At 34.5% G+C, this 25,356-nt stretch overlaps 1 protein-coding gene across 8 annotated transcripts in view; it reads right to left on the bottom strand.

Annotated features, from left to right (window-relative positions):
* The window catches only part of BRIP1 (BRCA1 interacting helicase 1), a 116,395-nt gene that overhangs the window by 47,914 nt on the left and 43,125 nt on the right, over nt 1–25,356 (bottom strand). For 5 of the 8 annotated variants that reach the window (XR_005813955.1, XR_005813952.1, XR_005813954.1 and 2 more), the window contains 8 exons: nt 15,315–15,427; nt 12,867–12,949; nt 10,613–10,936; nt 9,021–9,860; nt 6,685–6,758; nt 5,886–5,964; nt 3,714–3,935; nt 2,563–2,720 (listed from right to left, as the gene is read on the bottom strand). Coding sequence is in view for 3 of the 8 variants with exons in the window: in XM_040532419.1 (XP_040388353.1) it covers nt 8,980–9,860; nt 10,613–10,936; nt 12,867–12,949; nt 15,315–15,427 (1,401 nt within the window). In the remaining 5 variants the exon portion in view is untranslated. Of the gene's footprint in view, nt 1–2,562; nt 2,721–3,713; nt 3,936–5,885; nt 5,965–6,684; nt 6,759–7,600; nt 9,861–10,612; nt 10,937–12,866; nt 12,950–15,314; nt 15,428–25,356 lie in introns of those variants that run through there. The other 3 variants (XM_040532419.1, XM_040532417.1, XM_040532418.1) reach the window with 1 other exon arrangement.

The following is a 25,356-nucleotide window of genomic DNA, read 5'->3' as shown; positions in this document are numbered from 1 at the left end:
TGAGGAACAAAACAATATCCTGTTATATAAAAGCTACTGTCTCAACAGCTGACTGTCTAATCAGTTACAGCAACAACTCCTTAATAAGTTTGAGAATTTAATTGTCAGAGTTTCATTCACCTTTTAATATATGAAAGAATTTATTGTATTAGCTAGACTAGATCTTAAAGCACTCTGAGCCCTTTACAGAAAATATTTTGGTATTGTAAGTTCCAAAGTATATCATCTATAAAGTTGTTCCCATTTCACAGAGAAGACGGCAAACAGGAAAATATTGTAAATAGTTGTGTATTAAGGAACATAAATAACAATATTAATTTATATGCCACTGATGTCACATAGAGCCTGAATAAGTTAATGGAGGTTTCTAGGTCAGTGGCCAGCATATGATACAATTGAATTTGTAGAAATGTAGCAGCAAATATAAAAATCTAATTTTCAATATAAATGTATAATTAATATGAAAGAGTGTAGGTTTAAGAAAAGATTTACAAAATGTAATTTGATAATCGCACCTGCAATTTAACTCACGAAAAACGGTGTTGCCTCTCTAATTGGTTACCAAACCTTGAAGTAAATTGCAAATATTAAATCCAGTGATTCTATTTTAAGCTTGTTTTGCTACACCAATGTGATTTCTATTAAATGAATAATTCCTTGCCTTCCAGAAAGAACTGTACTTGATTTATAAGCACATGACATGAAGTAGTTTAAGATGACATATGATACCTCATGACAACGTACATGATTTATCATAGGGTAGGGCAGCAGTATAAACTACAGTGTTGATTTTGTCTCTACAAATATTTTGCTCAACAACAGCAGGATCTTGTATTCAAGAATACATAACTGGGAGCTAAAACTGACTTACAGCTTCTTCAATCTAATGCATGTGTGTTTGCTCTGCCATACGACAGTCTATTAAAGTAATAATTTAAACTCCTTTTACTCATTCTACATGTCTTCATTTACATTCATATACTCCCAATTAAAGAAAAACAGCCATCTGATTTAAAGCAAGGAGATGATAAAGTTAAAGCTGTATTTGCCTCTACCATCATTCATCCCCAGTACATTTTACCTTTCTAAGTAAGTAACATTATTTTCACCAAAAAGAAAAAAGGGGAAAAGAAGAAAAAGGAGTAGCTTATTCACCCCCACAACTCTCACGTTCAAGCCACCTGGTGTATAAATCTAGTCATAGTGCATACAGTTTGCAACAGATCCAAAGCAGAGATGTCTGTTCTGACAACTGTTTCACAGGTCTATTGAAGATGAGATATTTTTTTCTTCCCTGAATCTCTTTGAAACAAAGACATCCATTAAGAGATTAGATGTGTCTCTACTGAAAGCCACCAGCTTTCAGAATGACTCTCCAAAGCCACATGTGGTCTTTTTTAGCCTGTGTTGCTCTCCATAGCCTAGAGGTTTACCAAGATTTCTTTCTAGTGGATGGAAACAGAGTATAAGAAAAGAATAGGAAAGAAACAGACATATTCAGAAAATATATAACAATTAACTGCGTGTTTCTAGCTAAAGAAACAGAGGAGGTTAAGACCTGAAGACAGTCTAAGAACATAACATTTGTTTATTTTACACTAGTAAAACACACACTTGTAAATCAAATACCAGCTGGTTACACATCAATACTTGATGCACCTGCTATGAGAGACAGCCAGTCCTCCCTTCAAATGCCTACCTGGCTAGCAGCATGAATAAAATCAGTGACATTGTTTAGTTTGCACAGTTAGTCATGGAAAGCAACAAAGAAGTGGAACACAATGCTTCTGATTTCCTGGCAGTGTTACAGAGCCCCTTATTTTAAAAATACAGAAAAAGACTCTTAAAAAGATATGAGAAAACAAGAAATCACTCCATTATGCCTCAGAAAAAAAATGATTATTTCATGTTCTTTCAGTATAAATTCCCTCAATGTATCATTTCATTATCTTTCATCTAAAATGGATGCTGAATACACTGAAAGGCTTGTAATAGTGTTTGAAATACCAACATTCATGGCATGTAATGTTTCATAAACTTTGTTTCATCATCACATTGTCATCTAGCACATCTCAAATAGCTTGTATTGAGGATAATGATGCACACAGGTCAAAACTTAAGGATCATATTCAGTTTTTGGCAAAGTTTTAGACTCAAAAATCTCTGATTCAATTCAATTACACTTCCACCCACAGTCATATATGAAAGAAAATTCATAGAGACATATGAAAAATACAAGTCTGACTATATCACTTGTGCGATTACGTTTTGTTCTGACTTCCTCCTCATGAAGGACATGGATAGCTGCTGCCTGTTTTCCTATCCCCCTTCATAAAGTGTAATACTATAGACTTCACATCAAATTAGGTATAAACAATGTCAAATGTATTAAGTGATCTTAACTGTAATACTGAAAATCATTTCAAATCTCTGGTAGAAGTTAGATGAAGGCATATACAAGTAGTCTAGGAAAAAAAATCATTCTACCATCTGTAGAAATGGTATTTTAATACAAATTATTCAGCAATCATTTCAATATACAAAATAAACCAATTTACTTACCTGTGACTGTACTTTATCATTGAAGTGAGTAACCTCAGCTCCTATCAAAGGACATGGAGAAATCGACTGGATGACACAGTTCCTGCATTGTAAGTAACTTGTCAGAGAATATTCCTTCTCATTCCAAATAGCATTTAAAGATAAACCAGCATTCACATCTTCCAAAAAAGAAAGAAAGAGTGCTTTACATAGACATCAGGAGATATTTTAAAACAGTTAAGAGATCACAAGCTGCACTTCACATTTCAAAACATTTTTTGTTTGTTTTGCAAGAAAGCAAGGTGATAAAGAATACTTACTAATCTCTGCACATTCAGTAGCATTTAAAATAGAGTCTGTGACAAAAATCACAGAACTGTGCCATCTTAGCACCAGAACTGCCTACACGCTAGCAAAAATCAGTACTTTACTTCTGGTCTCTGTCACCTGAATGCTGCTAAAGTATCACACACTGCATAGTATGACACCAGGCATCATTTCATGTCAAATATGAACATCATATCACTTCTACAGAGCCCTAACTTTAACAACTGTGCCAGGGTATATGCCTCATGGAGTTTAATTTGTTATAAGGAATGTAAGTGATTCTGTTTTCATTATCCTTATCTTTTCTTTTTGATTAGAATGCTATGTAAGGCCCTGAGAAATTTGAGAATGGAGAGGAAACTGGTGTCCATCTTCACTGTTTGGTTAAGCATAGAGAGCTCTACACTCTCCCACTACTCAGACAATTGCTACACAGAAGAAAGCATGTAGAAAGCACCTTTTGTTAACTTGATATTCAGTGTCCCTCAAAAGGAGAAGTTTCCTAATAAGGAAAAATTACAAAAAAGCTTTAGCAAAGCTTTGAACGTTCTATATAATTTAACGAAAGACAGGTTATAGTCTATTTGAAAGCTCAGATGTTTCTCTTGGCTCAAAAATACTTTCCAGTAAATAACTGCAAAACCTGTATAGTATTTTGGAAAGTAGTAGTGGGGCAAAAGATTTCTACAAATCCTCTCTACAGAAGTAAATCTCCTATGTAGATCAAGAGATAAAAGCATATTACCAAAATCAGAGGCATCTGAAGAAAATGAAAGGTATTTCATTTAAAGCTATAAAACTTGACAAATGTTAGGTGGTATTTATCAGTAATCAGTAAAATTTACCTTTGCTTTTCATGGGCATCTGATAAACCTTCAAAGTTTCTTTTAGATGCTTAAGACTTGCAGCATCCGAGATGACCAACATCATATTATCATCTTCTGAGCTGGCAGCTAGTTGACATGCACAACTATTAATGGATTCTTTACTTCTTACAGCAGTATTTCTGAAGAGTTTCCAGATTATTTTCAGTTCAATATTACTGTACCAAGTTTTTCTCAAAGTTCCTATAATTTCGAAAGCGGGACATAAGACACATAAATGGTTTTGAATACAGTACTGTTCAAACATACTGCAAATTTTCCACATTTACAAGATGGTAATTTAGGCCCTGATCCAATACCCACTGAAGTCAGTGAAAAGACTTTTATTAATGCAAATGGACCTTGGAATAGGGCCTTATTTAAATATTTTAATGCATCCAAAATTTACTTTTCAACAGATAATTTCCCCCTTGTTATTACTCCCAAACTCACCAGCGAGTTTGAATCCACTTTGAATAGAGTGTCATTTATTTTTAATTTTCTTCAAACCATTGCAAATTATTATTTTTCAACTTTCATGAACGAACTGACATCTGAGATTCAGTTTAAACAGCCTTAAACTTCTTGCTGACAATGGACATCCTAGTAACAGCTAGTGTTCAAGGACCTCAGTGGTTCAAAACATTTTTATTTAATACATAGTTACTCCATTTCACAGATTCTATACCAATTAGCAAACATATGACAGTGCTGATAAATTAATATTAAGGAAATGAATTAAAGTCTACTGATGAGATTACACAAGTCCAAAAGGAAATAGATTATGGTTTGTCTGGGAAAATGGAGAGGCAACAGCCTCTATCACCTGGGCATCCCTACTTTATTTGTAAAGTAACGAGGACTTTGCTAGCTGGCGTGACTTTAATGGCTCCAGAGCAATGGGGGCATCTTCCATTTCCCCTCAGGCTCCGATCTGGCATGCAGAAGAGGATACTTGCTCGTTCTTTATATTTTCTGGTTCATATAACGTCCTGACTAGCTTTGCGACCTGACATGCATTTCAGCTACATCGCACACTGGAGTCATGAGCACTAAATGCTCATGCACACAGTTCCTGCCTACTCAGCCTGGCCTCCCCACTTTCACGGCTGAAGACTGTTTCAGGAGCTCTTTCTTTTTGCTAATGTCACTTCTTTGATACCAGTTCCATGATTGTTTCATCATTTAATAAGCTTTTGGGGCCTTACAGAAGGGGAAGGGAAGTTTAAAAGTCCCATAGCATAGCATGCTGTAAATGACTCCACACAAAAGTCTATTTCTAAGCCTAAAAGTCTGTTTCTAAAAGCTTATTTCTAATTGTTTCTGCATGTAATTCACAACAACTTCTTATAATTAGGTCATTACTGCATATGGCCCAGTAGAGTGAAGATACAGTGCCTTTCTAAAATGTAGAAGAGTTATTGCCATTATCAACTTTTTAGACTTTCCCAAATTAAAGCACCTCGCAAAAACAGTAGAGCCAATTTTAGAGCACATCTAATTCTTATTTCATACAATGTGTCAACTGAAAGCTAAAGAGCAAACTAAATTAATGCAAGGTAGGTTACATACTGAAGAACAACGAAGTGATCATACAGTTCGTTTCTCAGTAAAACTTTTGACAGTTTCATTAAAACATGTATTAGATTCATAGAGTTGCTGTGCCAAGATATTACCCACATTCTCACAGCAACTGGTAGCAAATTAACACCTAATCCTTAGAAGCGACATACTGCAGTGAATAGGCCACTATATTACAAATAATCTCTTTCAGCCGTGCATAATGCCAAGACCTGTTGCCTCCAGTTAACTCTTAAATGTCATTCAGGTTTCCATCGTACCTTCAAGATAGATCAATACATCTGGACCACTTAATCAAGGAAGAGAAACAGATCAGAAAGGTTACATTAACAGTAATTTATTTTCACTGAAATACCAAGTAGAACAGGTTTCTTTGTTGTGATAACTTCTCCACCCAAAATTTTTTCTGCAAGTCTCTAGTGTATTTCTAACAACTTATTTATTTACTTACCACACCTAGTGGAGAAATTAACTAATTAGTCTAAAATATGCCTTCAGCATCCAACACTGTGGAAGGATTAAGAATCCTACCATTCCCAACCTGAAACAAATGACCAGTTACATAGATCTTACCTTCTGCTTTTGGTAGTATTTCAGCTCCACATATTTTACAATAGAGTCCTTTCTCGCAAGGTTGTTGGTGGTTTTCCTTCTAACAAGCCAATATGCAAGTTGATGTGAATACTAGTTTGCATATATTAACTACACAACTATACAGATTGAAGCATGTAAGTACAAACACATTTAGAAATATATCAGAACTACTTGAGACATAGTTCTGTAAATGCTTAAATTTATTTGAATCAATATTTATCATTTCTGTTAGCTTAAAATTAAAATACACTACAGACTAAAAATGTTTAACCTAGCCTGAAGAGAAATAGTTTTATATAAAACGAGATATTTTACAGCCAATGATGCAGCAGGATATCAAAGATTCAGCTTGGAATTTTGCAGAGGAACCTGGGAAAACTGGTGTCCAACTCTTGCAGAATTTCCATATGATTATGTTCTTAAACTGCAAATCCTGCCTTAAAAGTTATGTACTAACCAGAAATCAGAAGCACTGCTTCTACTGAGATAGGAATCCCATCTATAATGAGCTATGAGCTGGACTCTGTAGACTGTCAGTATCTGCAGCTTCTACCCATGTTAACAGGACTTAAAAACATTCTGTTCCTTTGCTCCACACAAGAAACAAAGGCTTCTGTTCAGAGTGTAAAGATCTAGAGCAAACCATACAGACCATGAATATGCTGTTTTATCCATATATTTATATATGTATCATTTAAAAGATATTATAAGTACTTTGTATTTCCCCTTAACATTCAACAGTAGCCACTTAAAAATCGAAACTTTATTTACAGGGTACCTTTCTTTCACAGGTGTAGCCACGTGCCCTAACAGTAGCTCTTCTTCGCCTGCATTGTCTCTGAACTTTCAATCCTTTAATAAATTCAAGATTTCATGATTACTTTAGACAGAAGAAATCCTATCAACCTATCATATACAAAAGAAATTTTCAATAATTTAGCTTTTCCAGATCTGCGAAATCCAAAGAAATAACTCTAGGAAGGTTGGTACATTGATTTTGCTTCCCTTCAATTACTCTGCTACCTAGACGCTAAATGAATTTAATATACTCAATCATCACAAATATATTAACTAAAGAAATAAAGAATATGCTTACCACTAACATATTGAATACTATAGTTAAAGACAAATAAAGATTGAATTTACACAGCTTTTACACCGAAAGAAACTGCCCATCTTCCTCCTTCCCCTCTCCCAGCCTTCCCTCCAAAACCAGCAGCAATACAAAGAATTATTATCCATCGGTTGTCCCAAGCAACTCAGCTACAGTCAGGATTTGAGTTTGGTGAATCTCTGTACGAAAACTTCAAAAGAAAAATCTAGTACCTAATAAGCAAAATGTTGAGTTTTTAATACATGTTAAAAATAATAATGGTTTAGTAATTTCATATAAAATGTAGACATTGCAAATTAATATAAAATATTTGACACGAAGAAGGGGCATATCTTAAGGAATTTCTAGTAAAAAGTAAGACACAACACCAGATGGATTCAAGAAAGTCAAAATCTGCTCCTGATAGGAAAGGAAGATGGACTTTTAAAGATGGTACATAAAGAGAGGCAAATCTGTGAAGATGACAACTAAGGGATAGTATTCCATGAGATGAGCAGACAAGCCACTAAACTTAAGTGATTTCTATTACCTGTTTAGATACACATAAACACAAAAAGTAGTTTGGTACAGAAAATTTGTTAGATCTTTAGATGTGTCATATGTTTAAATTGCTGCCAACATCAGAGCTTGCTTCTGCACTATCAAGTGGGAGTGTGGATGTAGCTAGCTAAAAACCATCAGCACCTGATGATTGAGAGAATTCCATGGAACTTGAACCAAAAAACACGATCCTTACACAGCACCAATAAAAGAAAAGGCTTAACCAAACATAAGAAATATTGCAAAAAAATGCTTGTTAGAGAAATTTAACAATATTCTTGCCATGCTTGCAAACACAGGATCTATTTTTATAAAGGTCTATTTATTGTGCAAAGGGATACAATTTAAATAATTTTGATAAGAACACATTCACAGTTCTGCAGAGATGGTCACAGAATGTTATTTAGATGAACTCTTAGAGAAAATGACCAGTGAACAATTTCACCTCAGCTCTCATTCAGAATATACAAATATCTATAAATCAATCTTAAGATTGCAAAAATCCTGCATCTGCATATTAATATATGATGGAAATGAACAATCTTTTCTTGAAAATCATGCATAATGCTTTATTACAGCAAAACCCTGGCTTACGTTTTGATTGCAGTAAATCAAAGAAATGTTTAAAATGCTCCAAAAAAAAAAAAAAAGAGTACACTGAGGCAGATTTAAAGTCCATTATGTACAAATTTACATTGTTATATATGGCATAGAAAATGTGTTTGAAGGGCAGATGAGTACTGTTTTGAAACGAATACATACAGAATCCAACCAAAAGAAACAAAAGAAAAGAAATTTTAAAAGAGTAATCAACTTTTATATAAAACAAAGAAAGACTATTTGAGAAGATATTTGATGATGATGATGAGAGGCAAGTGCTCAAATACTGCTATTACACAGCCTCTGATACGCTCATTTTGACAAAAGAAATTTGAGGGAAACAAGTACTGAAGAACTTATCTATTTCAGTATTCGTTCTTAATCTATCATGTTACTTGATCTGCAAAGATGCTGTTATACACATTTAATAAAAATCATAAGAAATGCAAATAATTTTTTTTTATATTGATATTTTGCTTTCTGATGTAAACTCAACTGTTTGCATTTAATGGCAGACTAATTAACTCTGTAATAGACGAATCTTCTCTTCACCCTACAATGACAAGTAGAATTATTTGGGCTTCTATTCAGAATTTCCACACATGATGTTTGTCCTTTGACCACAGTGTTAGGGTGAAGAATCTGAATTATATCTACAGATAACTGCATGTTGCATAGCTTGCACAGTAAAAAACAAAAACATAAAATGAATGATTGAGCTTGATAGTTGCATATTTTAGATGTTAACTAGAATGCCATTACTACTCTATAGTGAGGCTACGTTATAAAGGCTGCTCACTACATTTCCCATAGAGGCTGTCACTGTGTGCTAGTATTGTCCAATAAAAAGGATGACACACCTTTATTTCGTGATCTGGAAAGACTGATTTTCCGTTTTTTGGTGTCCATCTCTTGAGATTCTATCTGCTCTGCTTCTGTTCCACTAGTCATCTTTACAACATCAACTGCACTATTCTTACTCCCATCGTTTTGCATTATTCCATGTAAACTTGTGTTTCTGTCATCATCATTAACCATTTCTTTTGTTACAGTTAGTGTTTTTGAGGTGTTGATTACAAAAAGATCACTAGCTACTGTGGATGTTCCACATTCACTCAGATTCTCATTTGTATTACAGGTTGGATCTAGTGGTCTGATTTCCTGTTCCTCTGATTCTACATCATCATAGAGTTCTGGTGTGAAGTAGATGCTCTCATCCTCATCCTCAGCTTCTGCAGATGCATTTAACATTGAAAGTTCAGATTTCCCTCCTACAGAAGGAAGCTCACTGCAGGGCTCAATTTGAAGCTGTAGCTCATCAAGATGCTCCTCGGCAACTGGAGCCTCAGTATTTTTAACTGAAAAATTAGTTGTTTCCAAATGTGATTCTGGTACACTTCGTTTATGTTCTGAAATGAACGATGACTGGCATTGATTTACACCATCAATAAGTTCACTAGCACTATTCACATTCTTCTTTTGTTTGCTGCTTGCTGTGGACATGCAGTTTGCAGCTACAGGCAAAGGCGTTGAAGTCAGTGGTTTAAAGCAGCAGTGTTCTTTCATAAAACCAGAATTAGTCCAATCATTCTTTTTTGCTCTCTTTATTTTAGTTGCAGGCGTTTTGGGTGTGGAGTCCATATGTTTTCTTCTTTGTGTTGCATTGTGAGAATGACTCTCTACATCAACTTTCTGGCCACCTGTGAAAAATCACAAAACATTAATTAATTGTATATGCCTTCCCCCTGCTGATTTACAGCATGTTTAGCACATCAAAATTACCACTGTTTTATTAGGTTTACAGATATTTTATAATACTCATTAAGATCCAATACAAACAAAAGCCCAGATATTACAACTATCTTTGCACGTGAATTGTCTTAATGAAATCAATAGATTAACTGGCCCATGTAAAGTGAGAGCATATGTATGACTGGATTTAAAATCTGTACTTTTTATGCTTTGTGCTCTTATATTATTTACATCTTTCTTACCTGAAGGGAAATGATAAGCTTTCCTAAAATTTAGGAATGGACGGATAGTTACTAGTAAAGCTGTTGCAGGAAGAGATCGTATACTAGGAGTCTCACTATGCCTAAACAACGGACGTAGCTTGAATCAAAGCACTCATCTTGCAATAATGCTCAAAATACGTTTGAAGCACATGAATTTAAATGATCTTCATATTTGTCAATTACAAAAGCAAATTAAGTGAAAATAGTTTTGATTGTACTATAATCTTCTCAAATATTATCGTTTTAAGACAACCAGATGGAATGACAACTAATTTCAGTACGTTGAGCACAGCTCATATACATTTGTGAATAATAATCATGTTGTACTATAGCACTCCAGTAATTTTAAAAAACATTTGTTTCTTCCAAAAAAAGAGGTGACTGGACATTTGAAATTGTTAATGAAGTCATTTTTTCCCCACAGGAAATGAACATACTTTGTTTCATTGCCGCCGTGATATTACTGGACTGATTTGATGTCGCAGGATTAATTGAGTTGATGGGTGTAGTAAAATGAGCATCTGGGACCAAATTTTGCTCCTCACTTTTAACAGGAACATCTGGTGACAGCTGAATAGTTGCCTCCTGTTGAGAAGCTGATGACACGTTTGAATTTGAAGGTACATGGAGAAATTCACTACTACACGGTGATGAACAATCAATGCCTTTCTGGTTTCTTTTAGCAAATGCTTGCAAGGATTCAAGTGCACTACCAAAATTTTCATGATGCCGGACTTGTTGGCGAATCCATTTAGATAATCCTAGGGGGGGGAGGAAAAAAAGTGTTACCACAAAACTATATCATATATACTATTTACTGATGTGAAATACCATCTATCTAAATACTACAAATACTTCTGCATACGTACAGACTCTTAAGTATTTCGAGTAAGATAATGTATGTTCCCCTTTCAGGGCTGGGAACTTGATTCAATGAATGATACTATTAATATTTTTCTTTCTTATAAAACGAAATAAAAATGAACTGGTACCTTTACTGTTTTCGGTAACACTCTTTTGAAATTTAAACTGCTGCATTGCAAAAACACCATTACACTTCTTTTATACCTGGGTGTTCACTTTGCTTGTTATCACGAATTTTTAATAATTTACATAGAGTACAGCTATTTATTATCATACTAACAGCATATGACAAAAATTAGAATTTAAATAGAATGAAGCTTTTACAACTTCATATCAGATAATGGAAGATATTCAGAAATAATCACAACTACCCAATAGCAAAAATATAATGCAACATGACAACATTTATATGCAAGGCAATATACCATTATTATATAGTCATCATTTTTAGAATCCTCATATAGCAGAAGTTTTAAACCTAATAGATATTCAGATGATGTTGGAATACACAAGACTGAAGTAAAAAATAACTTTCTTAATAAAATGTAATGTTTTTAAATCCATTGAAATATTATTTTAAATACCAATTGTTTAAAAGTCCCTGACAAAAGAGAACTGGATTCTTCTGCGGAGTTTTGCTTTTTAGAAAAAATACTAATCTTACAAAATCTTAATCATATCGATTTTATATATTTATATAGATAGATACAAATTCTGTTTCCTTAGAAACATTATAAAGATAATTTGATAATATGGATAAAATGGATTGTGTGTCTTTTTATATATACACACACATATATGTGTATATGAGGAATTCAAATTATCTAAAGAAATTGGAGTTTTTATATCAATTTTATATATAAAAATTGTTATTTATATAACTCATTTGTATATTTTTATAAAGAGTTGATATATATGTTATATATATAGTTATTATATATATATATATATATATATTTCCATTTCCTTCGAGAACTCGGATGTATTTTTATTGTAAAAGACATGTCAGAAAATCGTTTGAGAATTGTTTGACTTGTACTATGGTGGCTGAGCTCCATCTGCTGACTAGACCGCAACATTATCTGTTTACTATGTCCTCTTACCCATTCCTTCTATACGGGACAGGAACAAAGATACGTAATGCATTCCTCAGTAATTTCTTCTTTTTTTTTTTTTCTTTTCTATTAAGATAGTATGCATGTTCCGTTTTATTTTGTCTGCACTTATTTCCAGCTAGTATAAAACTACAGAGAGAAGTTACTTTTTTGAATATTGACCATTTAGGGGTTCCATAATAGGAACAGCCCAGCCTTTACCTGTTCTTACCTAAAAAGCCAGAACATTAAATTCAGACTGCTAACTCAAATCACTAAAGCTTCTTATCAATGCAAAGTATACATCCACTAGAGACGTATGCAAAGTCCAAATAAAAACGTAGTGACTACCTTTTTCATACATACATATACACACTCACCTGTGCACACATATGTATACATACCCTACTTATATTTAATATGCAAAGATTCAGAGTGCTAAGGTATTTACTTATAAGCAAGAATAAGAAAGAATTATTAAATTCTTCATACTGAAATTTCTGTATCATCATCTGAATACATACAAAATGGAAAGGAAATTAAATTGACTGAATACTGGTATCAATGCATTTTCAGAGCACTTAATGAACTAGTGATATTAAGTGCAGTTTTAGACTTCTAACTTTCAAGTACACATTTCGAGTTTAACAGCTATACTTTGTTATGGCTTTCGTTACTCACCTAGGAGTGGAAAAAAAAAATTATTTATTTATTTTTTTTTAAACATACTTACCAGTTATGTACTTGTTAGGGTTATTCCGGAAGCGGTCATCAACTAGAATAAGAGCACCCCAATCACTCCTATGTCGTATACACCTACAGGCAAGCGAAAAAAAAAGAGTGTATATATAATTAGAGTGCATATAGTCAAAAACCGTGGGAATCAGACAAGAGGAACTGCAAAGAGTCAGCCTGCTGGAGTATGCAAAAACATATAGAAAGTGCTTTCCTACTCTCTCGCAACTAAAAAAATATATTATGAATGCAAAAACCACACTCTCAGAGTATATCATGGAAACTTAATTTTCATTGAGTTCTTGAATCTAATATATGAAGACAAATAAAAAACCACAAATATTAGCTAATCAAACCAGCTAATCAAACCATATATTATTTGTTTTCCACTCTTAACTGAATAAATTAAATACTGAAAGGTGAATTTGTAAGAGTGTAAAAGAAAACAAAATGGACTGATACAACGGCTTGCAGTTTTTTAAATAACTATGCACTTTCATAAAGAAATGTAAAATTCTGCAAGTCAAAGCTGAGTGATACTGTTAAGTTTTTAACTGAGTTGTTACAGGCATACAAAAATATTCCAATATTCACTTCACACATGTCGATATTTTGAACATTATATGGATTTCTATACTGCCTCCCAGAAAAAAAAAAAAAGAAAGAACAGTAATAACATAAGTGAAACATGGAAAAGAATCTGTCTGTAATAGCTTTGGATTATTATCCCCATCGCATAAGAGGACAACTTTTGAAAAAGATGTACATATGTACATGAAAACACAAGCGTAACAGTCAGGCATTAAAATGGGAGTGACAAGGTTGGTCCTCCAAAGAAATTTGTGTTTGAAGTCTCTCCATGATAAGAAAAGCTACCACAACTTCTTTAAGGAACAGATTTCTTCCCACTTTTCATTTTTTATTGCTCAATTAAGTGTTAACTCATAGTTTAAATGAATGACACAAACTGGAGAGACATCCTACACTTTTTAGGAAAATCAGCACTGCAAGGAATTCATAGCATGGTTGTCACCTGGCCATTCACACCATCTGTTATATTCCCAAAGGCTGCTATTTCATTTCATGGACTTGTGTTACTTTGTATAATGTAACAGCACTGAATTAAGAGAAAAGTTTCAGACTGAAGACTAACATGTTTCTGCTCACTTCTATCCCTGCAGGCGTCTTAAGAAGCTTGTATCTACAGCAACTATTTGCTGCAGTTTTCAGAATAAGCTACATTCTGGTTTATATCACCTTAGTAGACTGCTCTGTTTTTATAAAAATAGTCATCACGTGCTGTCATCCTTCACCAAACCTAGATTAGTAAGGACTTAGTCTAACGATACTGTACCCGATTCACACATTTATTTCAGAATGGAAGTTTATTCTTTCCATTTAAGTTTAGACTAGCATGAGTTCATTCACATAAATTATACAAGCAATTTTCACTAAAGCTAGAATTAAGTTAAAACTCCCATTGGTGACAAAACTTCAAATTCATTTCTTACTATTAGAATTCCACCACCTGTTTTTATTTTTCTTAACAACTGTTAACAAATGCTCTTATTTTGCAAAGTGAAACCTAAGAAATCAGACCTGTAACAAGAATTTACAATGAGATTTTATTACTTAAGACTATATTCTCAAGTTTCTTTCCAAACTTCCATTTATATTATTATAACTGATCTATAAATCTTTGTCTGTGCCTCTATCATGCATATATATATCATACATACATCTATAACAGATGTATGGCAAGAATCACAGATACAGATGATAGACACTGTATCTACCTATGTATATGATAAACCTTTTTGGAGAAGGATGAATTAATTCTATCATGTTAATAAATTTTAGGTTTTTGTTTTTTTCCTTTTGAGAAGGTAAGCTATACCACTTCTAAATCTGGAAAAAGATCAGTAAGCATAATTGAATTGACCTTTTGCAAAGGTCTTAAAAGAAAACACATACTATTTCTCACTTTAAAAAAATACTCGCAGGCTAAACATCAAACAACTGGTCTAAGCCCAACAAGAGTAATAATTAGTATATTTATATATATATTTATATATAAGTATATAAGTATGTGTGTATAGTATGTGTGTCTTAGAAAAGACCTAAGAATTTTCATTTGCTTTATGAGTTCAAGAATTATTTTTCTCTGCAAATGCTTTCCTTTCTGTATATCTGGACTAACAACAACATAACCTGCAACCAAACTAAAGCAGAGTCTGAATATAAAATGAAAACTCGGAATTATAACAACACAAATACACAACATGTTCGGCCAGTACAGAACAGCTGAAGACCTGATTTCTGTAATATGAGTTTTTTGGCCTGATTACTTCTTCTGTGTTAACAATGAGGAATTAATCAGTGAAGATGTCACAAACCAGAAGTTCTACAAATAAGTATGTTTTTAATTATGTTCAGTTTATCTCACCTTCCCAGGGCCTGGTTCAGAGCCCTGTAAGCTTGAATTTCATACCACTGACTCCCTGGTAAAAGGCCTCTCGAATTTTTGTGCTGGTCATTGTACTTCCTCTTTAATTCAACCTAAGAAAGAAATCACAATATATTGTTTTTGATAATAATTCTGAAATGGAAATATTCTAAAAGGGGAAAAGAACCAGATGTTGATTAAATAAGCAAATATAAAAAGGAAAAAAGGGAGCTTGTTAGATAAAAAAGCAGGCTAGAAACAATCCCACTTCCAATTCCAGGAAAAGTCTTCCAAATTTTGTCCAGATCATAAGTAAACATGATTTTCCCAACCAAATCATTATTTGTTCATATTACATTATGGCCAATCAAACTAAGCATGATGGCCTTAGTCAAAATTAAGGCCTACCTCAAGACAAAAATAACTCTGGGTCTCAGCTCTTGCCTTTAGAGTCATTTACCTAAGAACCACAGGTCACCAAAACCTGAAAAAGGTTTAACACCACATCTGAGCTCATACCACGGAGCCACTGACTTTCTAACTGTTGCAACATGCACAGACCAGAAAAACAAAAACTAATACAGATTCAACACGAATAATAGCAGTTCTCCTGACAACACAGTTGCATTAATCTCTGAGGAATACAAAAGTCTTTTCTATCAGCATAATTGCATTCTCATCTCACATTCTGATACAATCTAAGTGCCAACTTCTGTATTTGCAGCATTTTTCACAGGTGCTACTCATACTACTGTACAGACAAAAACAACAGCATAGATCTTGCCTAAACTTTAACCACATCTTTACAAAATAACCCTGAGTATAAACTGAAAGGAGTACGGATTTCACAAGAGAATGTTTTTTTTTCAAGGAAAGATTGCACCTGTATTACATAAACACTTCAGATATGCTTTAGTGACAATGACTTAATACATACAGTTCTAACTATAACAAATGTGAAAGGTCTCAAAAATCCACGGCAAACTGATTCTCTTAACCGCAAGGCTCAAGTTTGTGCTCAGCAGGTTATGAATGCTGCCATGCCGAGTTGTGAACTCCTCTGTCGTGCCAGCAAGGAAATACTGTAATCTGTGGCAGACAGTAGTTTCGTAACCTATTTGACTGCAGCTATCAAAGCAGAACGCCCCTGTAAGTTGGCTGCAAGTAGCCACATTTCAAGTACTCACTCCTCAGAAGCTGTGTCAGGATTCCTGCCTTACTACACAGCATCAGTACCCCAACAGACAACATACTGTTCTAGCTGTGAACGTGAATGAAATCCAACATGCTCATCAGGATGAGCATTAATATCCATATTGCTCATAGCTTATATGAGGCAGACATAGAGTGGTTTAATATAAAGACCTGATCTTTCAGCTCTATCTCCAGAGCTACGATTCATTTAGCAGTATGTTTATGACCACAGCAGCCCTACCATACTTGCAGAGCTCCTACCACCAAAAACCTTTTGCCCTAACATGCAGTATTTTGCGACCGAGGACATCGGACTAGGCAGCATTTTAGAAATACTAGGCAGAAAGTGGGGGGCTTCTGAAGCAGGCTCCTCTTTGGGAAAAATGCCATCTCCCAGCCGCTCCCAGGGCACCTCCAACACCAGCTGCAGAAGAAGTTCCTCGACTCTCCTTTCTAATCACGTGGATAACCACGCATAACACGCCTGATGTGAGTTTGAACAAGAATTTGTTACTTGGCCATTATACGCACTTTAACATATATCAGAAGAATTTATTATTATTGGGAACAGGGGATTTTTATTTTTTTCCCAATAAACAAACATAAAACTACACCAGAAAGGGTCTTTCCATTGCTCTTTTGTACAGTATTAACCTTTCTAAACTGACAAGTGAAAGGACACGCTTCAGGAGAGAAAACAGCAGACTTCTAACCTCTTCTGACAGGTAACTTTCAAGTTGAATTTGGATAAGAAATCTTATTTTATGTACTTATGCCCTTTAAATTGCCTGTCAAATTTACAAATTCAATCTTTACAGCCAGAAAGTAAATTCAGTTTGATTTCACAGATTTAATATTTGTTCCAGTCACTCACAATCTATTGACTGGCACAACAGTTTTCCCTCGTAATTTTCAAAACAGAAGATGATTTCTTCTGAACTCTTAGGCACATTAATACCATTCTGTAAGAAGGAACTTGTATCTAGACATTTCCACAGATGTAAATGCTACTTGGAGAAACAAGGTAGGTTGGAGAAATTAGGTAGGACATGAGAAAATGTCATTAAAGTCTTTAAAACATAACCAATGTCAATAACGCTCCTGTATATACTTTGCATTTTTCCTCTTGCCCTGGTAAGTTTTCTAACAATTTCCTCTATTGAAGAAATTCTGTTACCAGCAAGGTTTTGGCCAGTTGTAACAAACGTGTCCTACTCCTCTAGCAGGCTATTTAAAGCAGTATTAGAATAACCAGTCATATGTCTTATACTTAATGATATTTTTAATTGTATGCATAAACCACTGAAGATCACCTGCATGATGTTACCCCGTGAATAGAATACATTAGTTACGTTCTAATACATATTAGCATTATGCAAATGTATACAACTTCTAAGCATATCAATGAGGACAGTTAATTTTTCAAATTATATAAAAATCAGTATTCACTTGGTCTAACTTTGTGATGGGTCTTTAAAACCTATTTTTTCTACTTTATTTAAGAAAGGGCTAGCAGAAAATAAACATTTGGTTTTCTCACTTCAATAATCACGTCTCAGCACGAGACGACAACTTACATTGCTAAGAGTTCAGTTTTCATCATAAGTCTAGGAAACGTAAAAGGCCAGGCCATGTCATTTTAATGCAATCAGAATCTATTTCATTGTATAACTCTTACATTATCAAACATCAAATCAACGCCCAATTCAAAATGACATGTTGCATATGTGAAAAAGCCAGTCTCTCCTGCTAGCAAATATCCTAAATGTGCAGTAAACCACAGGCTAGAAGGGACTAGTTAAAATGTCAGAAGACAGCCTTTTACTTCTACCTGTTCATCCTTAAAAATATACTCTTAGCTATCAGGCATGCTTTACAGACAAATAGCTTCAGCAAGCAGCAGCAGAAGGCCCGTGGCAAGCTCTGCCATCTTGTAGCTGTCAGACAGATTAGGCTTTGATCTATCTGGGAGGTCATGGTCACATTCACATTTACTGAAGTCTAACAGCATTATACCTGCTAACCGCTCGTTCTTTTAATGCTTAATTAGTTCGACATCTTTCACTATGGAATATTAACTGAGAAACAGCAACAAAAAATAAATGTCATGAACAAACTTTGTTTTTTATGACTTGGAAAAATCTTTTGAGGTAATTTCTGCTACAATTTCAAAGGATTTTAGAATGTATTTTTCATTCAAAATTAGCAAAACAAGTTTTTCTTCAACAATAACAAATGCATTAAACATTCAACGACATTCTTTATATTAGATTCTAAGTGTTGACAACTCACAAAAATATGTGGCAAACAGTGCTTCACCTGAAGAAACCCTGACTTACTCAGGATTCAGGTAATATATAAACAAGTAAGCAAAGTGGATTTATATTGTGCTTACCATGGACTATATTAGTCAGCTTATGACATGAAACTGAGAAGACTTGCACAGATTGTTTTTGAACCTCAAACTCACATACACATTTACATACAGAAGCCTGCAGCACGTCTTTTGAGCAATACGACAGGCTGAACCAGACCTATTCAAAATTAACTAACAGCAAGGTATAAAAATAGCAATCTATTATAAGCTAATTGCTTATGCAGAAAAATCAATGGTTGGACAACAACATGAAAGCACTGTTTTTGTTCCCAGAGAACTGAGTTCTTTCAGTTCTGTAAATACAAGACCTCTCCTTACTTTGCAGTAATAATTACAACTGAGATAAGGAAATTCGAAACAAATTTCAGTGTGTTTTAGGTATCTTCATCTACATGCACATCACTACAAACCAGATTACACAGAAGTCTAAAGACAAGACAAGTTCATGAACACAACGGCAACACTGTGAGCAGTAAAACAGAGCACTCATTTAAATCTGCATCTGTCTTTAGATCAGCATCTAGCAGCATCATGCCGGGTTAAAGAAAGGCAACTGCTGAAACAAAAAAGCCAAATAAGCTTGGAACTGGATGAATACACACATGCACACATGAAGGTCAGTATATGCAGACACACGTTGAAGCTCATGGCCTCCACTCCTCAGCACTCTCCTCCATTTATCTTCCATGGAAATGAAAAACAGAAAATGGATACAAAGGTTTTCTGGCATTGCACTGACTTGTTTCTCTGGTTTTAGGAGAGGACAAATTGTAATAAAAATAAAGAATATTGCTTCTGTCATCCAGCAAACTTTAAAACACATTTGCCTTTTTTTTTTTTTTGGTAAATATCTAATTCCCCACTTCCCAACATCAAACAAAAACCCAGGTGGTCACCTCATTCCCTGTGCTCACCCCCTAAAAAGACATAAAAATGTTTTTTAAACAAATCTACTTTCTTCAAAATCTCCTGTGTCCAGTTACAGTCTCTCTTCCACCTGAAATAGCAATAATTGGAATTCTCCGGGAACGTGCTTGCCATCTACTTTCCTCCTGATGAATGCCAAGTAATCATAAAAGTTTGCAAGTGCAGGAAAGTAAAAGACATGAAAACCTATTTCTTTTCTTTTCTACCTGAAAACCCTTAAATGGAAGCAGCATTAAATAGTGCAGCATTTGACCTTTTTCCCCTTGCTTCCAAAGCAGCAACAACATCTGAGAGATTTAAGACTAAATAACGCACGTATATGGACCTGTCTGAGTCACAGGGCATGCTTCAAACATCCGCACTCCTCAGCAGACTTGCTGAAAGATAAATCTAAACACAGCAGCTCAATTTCTTAGCCCACACGAGGAAGATAGGGTAGGACATCATCTTCAAATGTTCCAGGCATTCCAAGTGCGAAGGGTGTTAACACACAAAACAGTACGAAACAAGCAAATGCTCATCACCTATAATTTACCAAACTAGATGCTGGATATGACAATAATTTATTAAGGCCATTCCAACCAACTCGTATATATAAATATATGGTCTACAGACATAAATAACACACTATGCTTTCACACACTAAGACTTTTTTTTTCTTTTTAAAGAAAACAAAACTGTGAGCAAAGTAATATTATATACCATGAATAAGACATCATTGCCTGGTACTTTGTACTGCTCAGTCATCTTCAGGATGCTGTTGGACAGCTCTTCACTGGATGAGTCACGGGCCCGGCTCTGCACCTATCGCTCTCCCGGGGCTGCCACTTGCAGCCAGACCACCAGCTGACATCAGTTCTGTTCATCCAAGCCATATCAGCTTCCAAATAGCTCAGGGGACCTTTTCCACCTGAAAATTTCTATGTAAAAATGTGCCTCCCTCTAAAAATAGTGAATAATATATGGAAAGCCATCATCTCTGCAGACCTAGATCTCACACTGGCTATCTTGCCAAGTCTTGTACCCAAACAGTACCCCTGAAAAGACAGGTACCAGGTGTCCATAGGAGGTAAACAGTGCAACATCTCTTGCATAACCAAACATGTAACTGAAGCTAGGAAAAGTTACCGAAATATACAAAATAAAGACCAAAAATCATGGAGGTGGCAAGAAAGAAACTATATATGGAAAAACACCGACTGTTTCCCCATAAGCCTCCAACAATTAATAACGAGGTATCACCTATAAAATAAAGCCAAACAGCCCATCAGCAAACGACAGCATACCAGAGTCTACTGACTGGCCAACACTACCTTCAATGACAGAAAAACAGCAGTACCACTTCACACGAAGCCGTATTTCCTGTATTTTGAATTCACAAGGTATTTTATGACTAAACGCTTCCCAAGTATTCTCACTCTTAATCCCAGTGTTAAAGAGATGGGGAGCTTATGTAATGTTGTAACCACTGAACACTTTTAGTATTGTCAACTACACCATGTGGCATCTCAGCGATCTTGAAGTTTTACGGTTTGACAAATCTTGTAGCACATTCACCCCAGGCCTATCTACTCATCTCAGTCTTGTAGGCTTTGAGGGACTGAGAACAAGTGACTTGATTAAAATCTAATGCAACCAAAACTCTCCTCTGAAGAGAAAATTCAATCCATTTCCACTGAAGCAGAAGTGAAAAAAATCAAACAGGCTCCCTAGAGGTACAACGCTGCTGCATACGCTCAGTGGCACTGCGTCTAAGGTGAAGTGGTAAGTGTCAGTCATCCTTACAAATCCCCAAGGTGATAGCTTCACTTTTAGAGCTTTCAACATACTTTGACAGTAAAGTAAAAACTTAAAGGTCAACCCTACTTGCTAAGGATAAGATAAACACAAGAAAATCACTTTGGAATTTTTTATGGATCATAAAAGTAAACTATTAAAGGTAAAGTTTTGATTTGCCGTATTATTTATCCAAAGGCTTATCTTCCGGATATATTCAGAGATGATTTCTGTGATCTGTGCCAACATATTGACATCAGCCTCGCACCAGCAGAAGAGAAATGCCAACTGCTCATCTTGCATGTTAAACTGAACTTAAATGTTACCTTTCCTAGCTAGAGGAATGCTGTATTCAACAGGATTTTGCAGCTACTCACAGGAGTTAAGCCTGTGCTTAAGAGGAGTGTGGATGGCTTTGACTTTTTACAGCCATTCTCATTTAAAGGAAAAGTGGGAAGTGAAAGGCTTTTGAGATATCTTATTGCTTCACACCCACGTAAGAAACTGCCACACCACCACATTTAGTGCATTGCTTGTGAAGCCTTAGAGCAAGGCAAACCAGAATGTCACCTCGCTTTGAATTTTGGATAAGAAGTGAAAGTATTTTTGAAGTGATTCAAAGCCATGATGCAATTCATACAGTGCATATTATGTTTCTTGACTCATAGGTATACAAAATAATCATTTTCATACAAGATTTTATTTTCCTACACAACAGTATGCAAGAAAATAATTATTTCAGCAACCATTTATTTAGCACACTTCCTCCATTAAATGAAGAAAACATATGCAGGCTTAAAAATAGCCACAAGGACTAGAAACTAGCTTAAATATAATGAAAAATTTCATTATTCTGAAATGGTACAAATATCTCAAATTTTTTGATCCCTCAAGAAATGAGAAAGGAACTTCAGCCTTACAGCTGCAAACTTTTGGTACCATTAAGCTGCATATAACCAAGAAAACTGTAACTGAAACGATGTGTTCCACCATGTTTCACAAATTATGTTGCTGGAAACAATAAAGAAAGTATTTGCAGTCATAGTTCATATTCACACTGTAGTAGCTATGGGAAAAATTCATTAATGGCAAACTGAGTTACTGTTCTTGAGTAACATCTCTGCACAGAAAGCCTAGCCTTATCAAGTTTATTTTCCTTGCATATCTATTGATGTAGAAGTGTTCGACTGCATTTTCCTCTATATTTTGGTAAGTTCTCTTAGCTGTTATATGATTAAGTACACTCTGCTGTACTACGATCAAAAGCATCTGGAAAGGTGGAAGCGAAGAAATGCTCTCTGGGAAAGTTAGCTTAATGCTTGCACTTCAGAGTCGCCCATTATCAACATTTCACAGCAAGTTCCTTTATTTTCACATCCCCAAGGTAAGAACAGTAAATTATGACTCAAACTAAGCAAGTCACACTTGGCTCCAAAATCAGATTTTCCTACCTCTGGTTTCAGGTCCCAGAGGTGGGCAGAGGAAATCCTGGTCACAGCCAAAGAAGTCATTTTTGGCTCTGAAATAAATTTTCCTGCTTCACTAGAGCCAAACCCTACCATTGAGAGAACTATAGCTTTAAGCAATACTTTAACTTTTCTTTCATATATTTAGCTTTAGCAACTTGATTCTTCAGCAATATGAAACCATTTTCAATAATATAGAATTAAGGTTTTGGTCTCTGTTCCTTAAAACAGTATTGTTATTATCAAGGACACTTACGAACCCTAATCATTTCCTTCTTCCTAACGCTGACGAAGTATTTTAGACTCTTCTCTTCATGAAAATAAGTAAGCTTAAGATACTATATGCCTAAAATTCTTAAGTGAGGCAACTGGAAAAGACCAGATGCTTGCCATTTATACCAGAAGTTGTGGCACATATTTAGAACAAGCATATGAAAATATTATACATCATATTTGACAATGAGTTTCTTGACCAAGTGAAGACTGATGTCCAGATCCAAAATGCTACAATTCAAAATATATAACAAGTTAACAAATAGTATGTTAGCATCAGATAACATGTATATGGGATTACACATCTTTTTCTGTCGCATTATTTATGTTCTCTAATGTTACAGTTCACTGGTATTAGCATCAAGTTACAAATCATAAAATATATTTAGAAAGCAGGTTGATCACAGACGAGTAATATTAGTGGAGATGAGCCAACATCGAGCTGCCAACATAAAATATTGCTCTCCAAAGGTACAATTCAATAAACCCTTATGATTGTGCATAGTTCTAGTAGTATTAAAGGGATTACTCACACAAGTAAAAGCTATGTGCAGGAGTAAGGGGTTATAGCATTAAGCCTTAAGAGAACTTTTATTAACCCAAAAAGCAGACATGCAAGTGTATTTTCATGTAAAAACAGAGCACTTTTTAGTTATTTAAACCTATCCCAGAAGCATCATTCATGGATTTTCAAGGGAATTGTTAACCACTTGCATTTTCTATTTATAAAGGATGTCATTATTAATAATCTTATCAGTTTCTTCAGTACAGCTACTGAGCATCTATTGCTATGTAAAACAATAAATGTAACTGTTTACAGTTGCATATCTAAATAGGTTTAATTTGACTTGTGTCACTGTATTTTGAATTTTCTTCTGTCTACTCAAAACCCAAGCTCTGCCCAAATTTTCAAAGCTGGAAGTTTCAAAATTTTTAGTATTTAAGCTATGTTCTTATTTAACTAACCAACTATTTCATAAAAGCGAATGTCTTAACTAGCCTATAAATTTTAACCATTTCATTTGGGAACTCAACATATCCTAAAATCCTACCAAAAAAAAAGGATAAAACAGCACAGAAAAATATTTTCTAATATTTAAGAATCTGAATCTTTTAACCCCAGGAAAGAAAAAGAATTAAAAAAAAAAAGTTGAAAAAACAAGTTAACAAGTAGAAACATTTAAATTAAAATCAGTCATCCTAAAAAAAAGTCAGTTGGTTGTACTTGGAAGAGAGAATCCATGTATTCCTAGTATGATGAGCACTACTAATATATCTTGAAAACAATAGTGAAAAGAAAAATGTATTTTAATAAAATACTGCAATTATCTTCCTTATAGTCTTATAAATTATTTCCACTGAGTAATTTCCTTGTCTACCCTTCTTTACCCAATTGACAATGTGAGCTTAAGTAGTAAAGCTACTCTTTTTTTTTTTTTTTTTTTTAAAGATATCTTCTAAACTTAAAGCTTTGGACAAAACAGGGCATTAGTCAATTTACAGGGAAGCACTGCTAGCTGGATATCACTTTGAATCCAAGCTGTTGAGCAAAGAAAGTTGTTTATAACAAGAACAATTTCCCCTAGCAGTATTCTAGGAGCACTACCACACGATCAGCCAGTTCCTCAAATCCGATGCTAAGAGACCAGTGCATGCCCTTCTCTCATCTAGAACTGATCAGTGCAGTGCTTTGCGCATTACTATATCTAAATATACACACACCAACCTTTAGCTGCATGCAATTTGGCAGCTACTGTTTCTATCCTTACTTAAAAATTCAGAGGTTTTCTTCAGTGTAATTTAAAAAAAAAAATAGATGAATCTAACATTAATATTTTGGAATTGTTATCAGTAATGGCATATACTGCCCAAATCCCTATTATATTACATATTTGGTTGTACCTAAAGGAAAATAGAATGCAATTATTTTAACCTTAAGGAACATAATCCTCTACAAACACAATTCACCTTTGACACATTCTTTTCAATTTTATTTTGTATTATTTAGAACACAAGAATATTGACTTTC

Source organism: Cygnus olor, chromosome 20, assembly GCF_009769625.2.
Source record: "Cygnus olor isolate bCygOlo1 chromosome 20, bCygOlo1.pri.v2, whole genome shotgun sequence".
In the NCBI taxonomy this organism is placed as follows: Eukaryota; Metazoa; Chordata; class Aves; order Anseriformes; family Anatidae; genus Cygnus; species Cygnus olor.
Note: the sequence above shows the minus strand (reverse complement) of the source record. Positions and strands in the feature narration are given on the sequence as shown.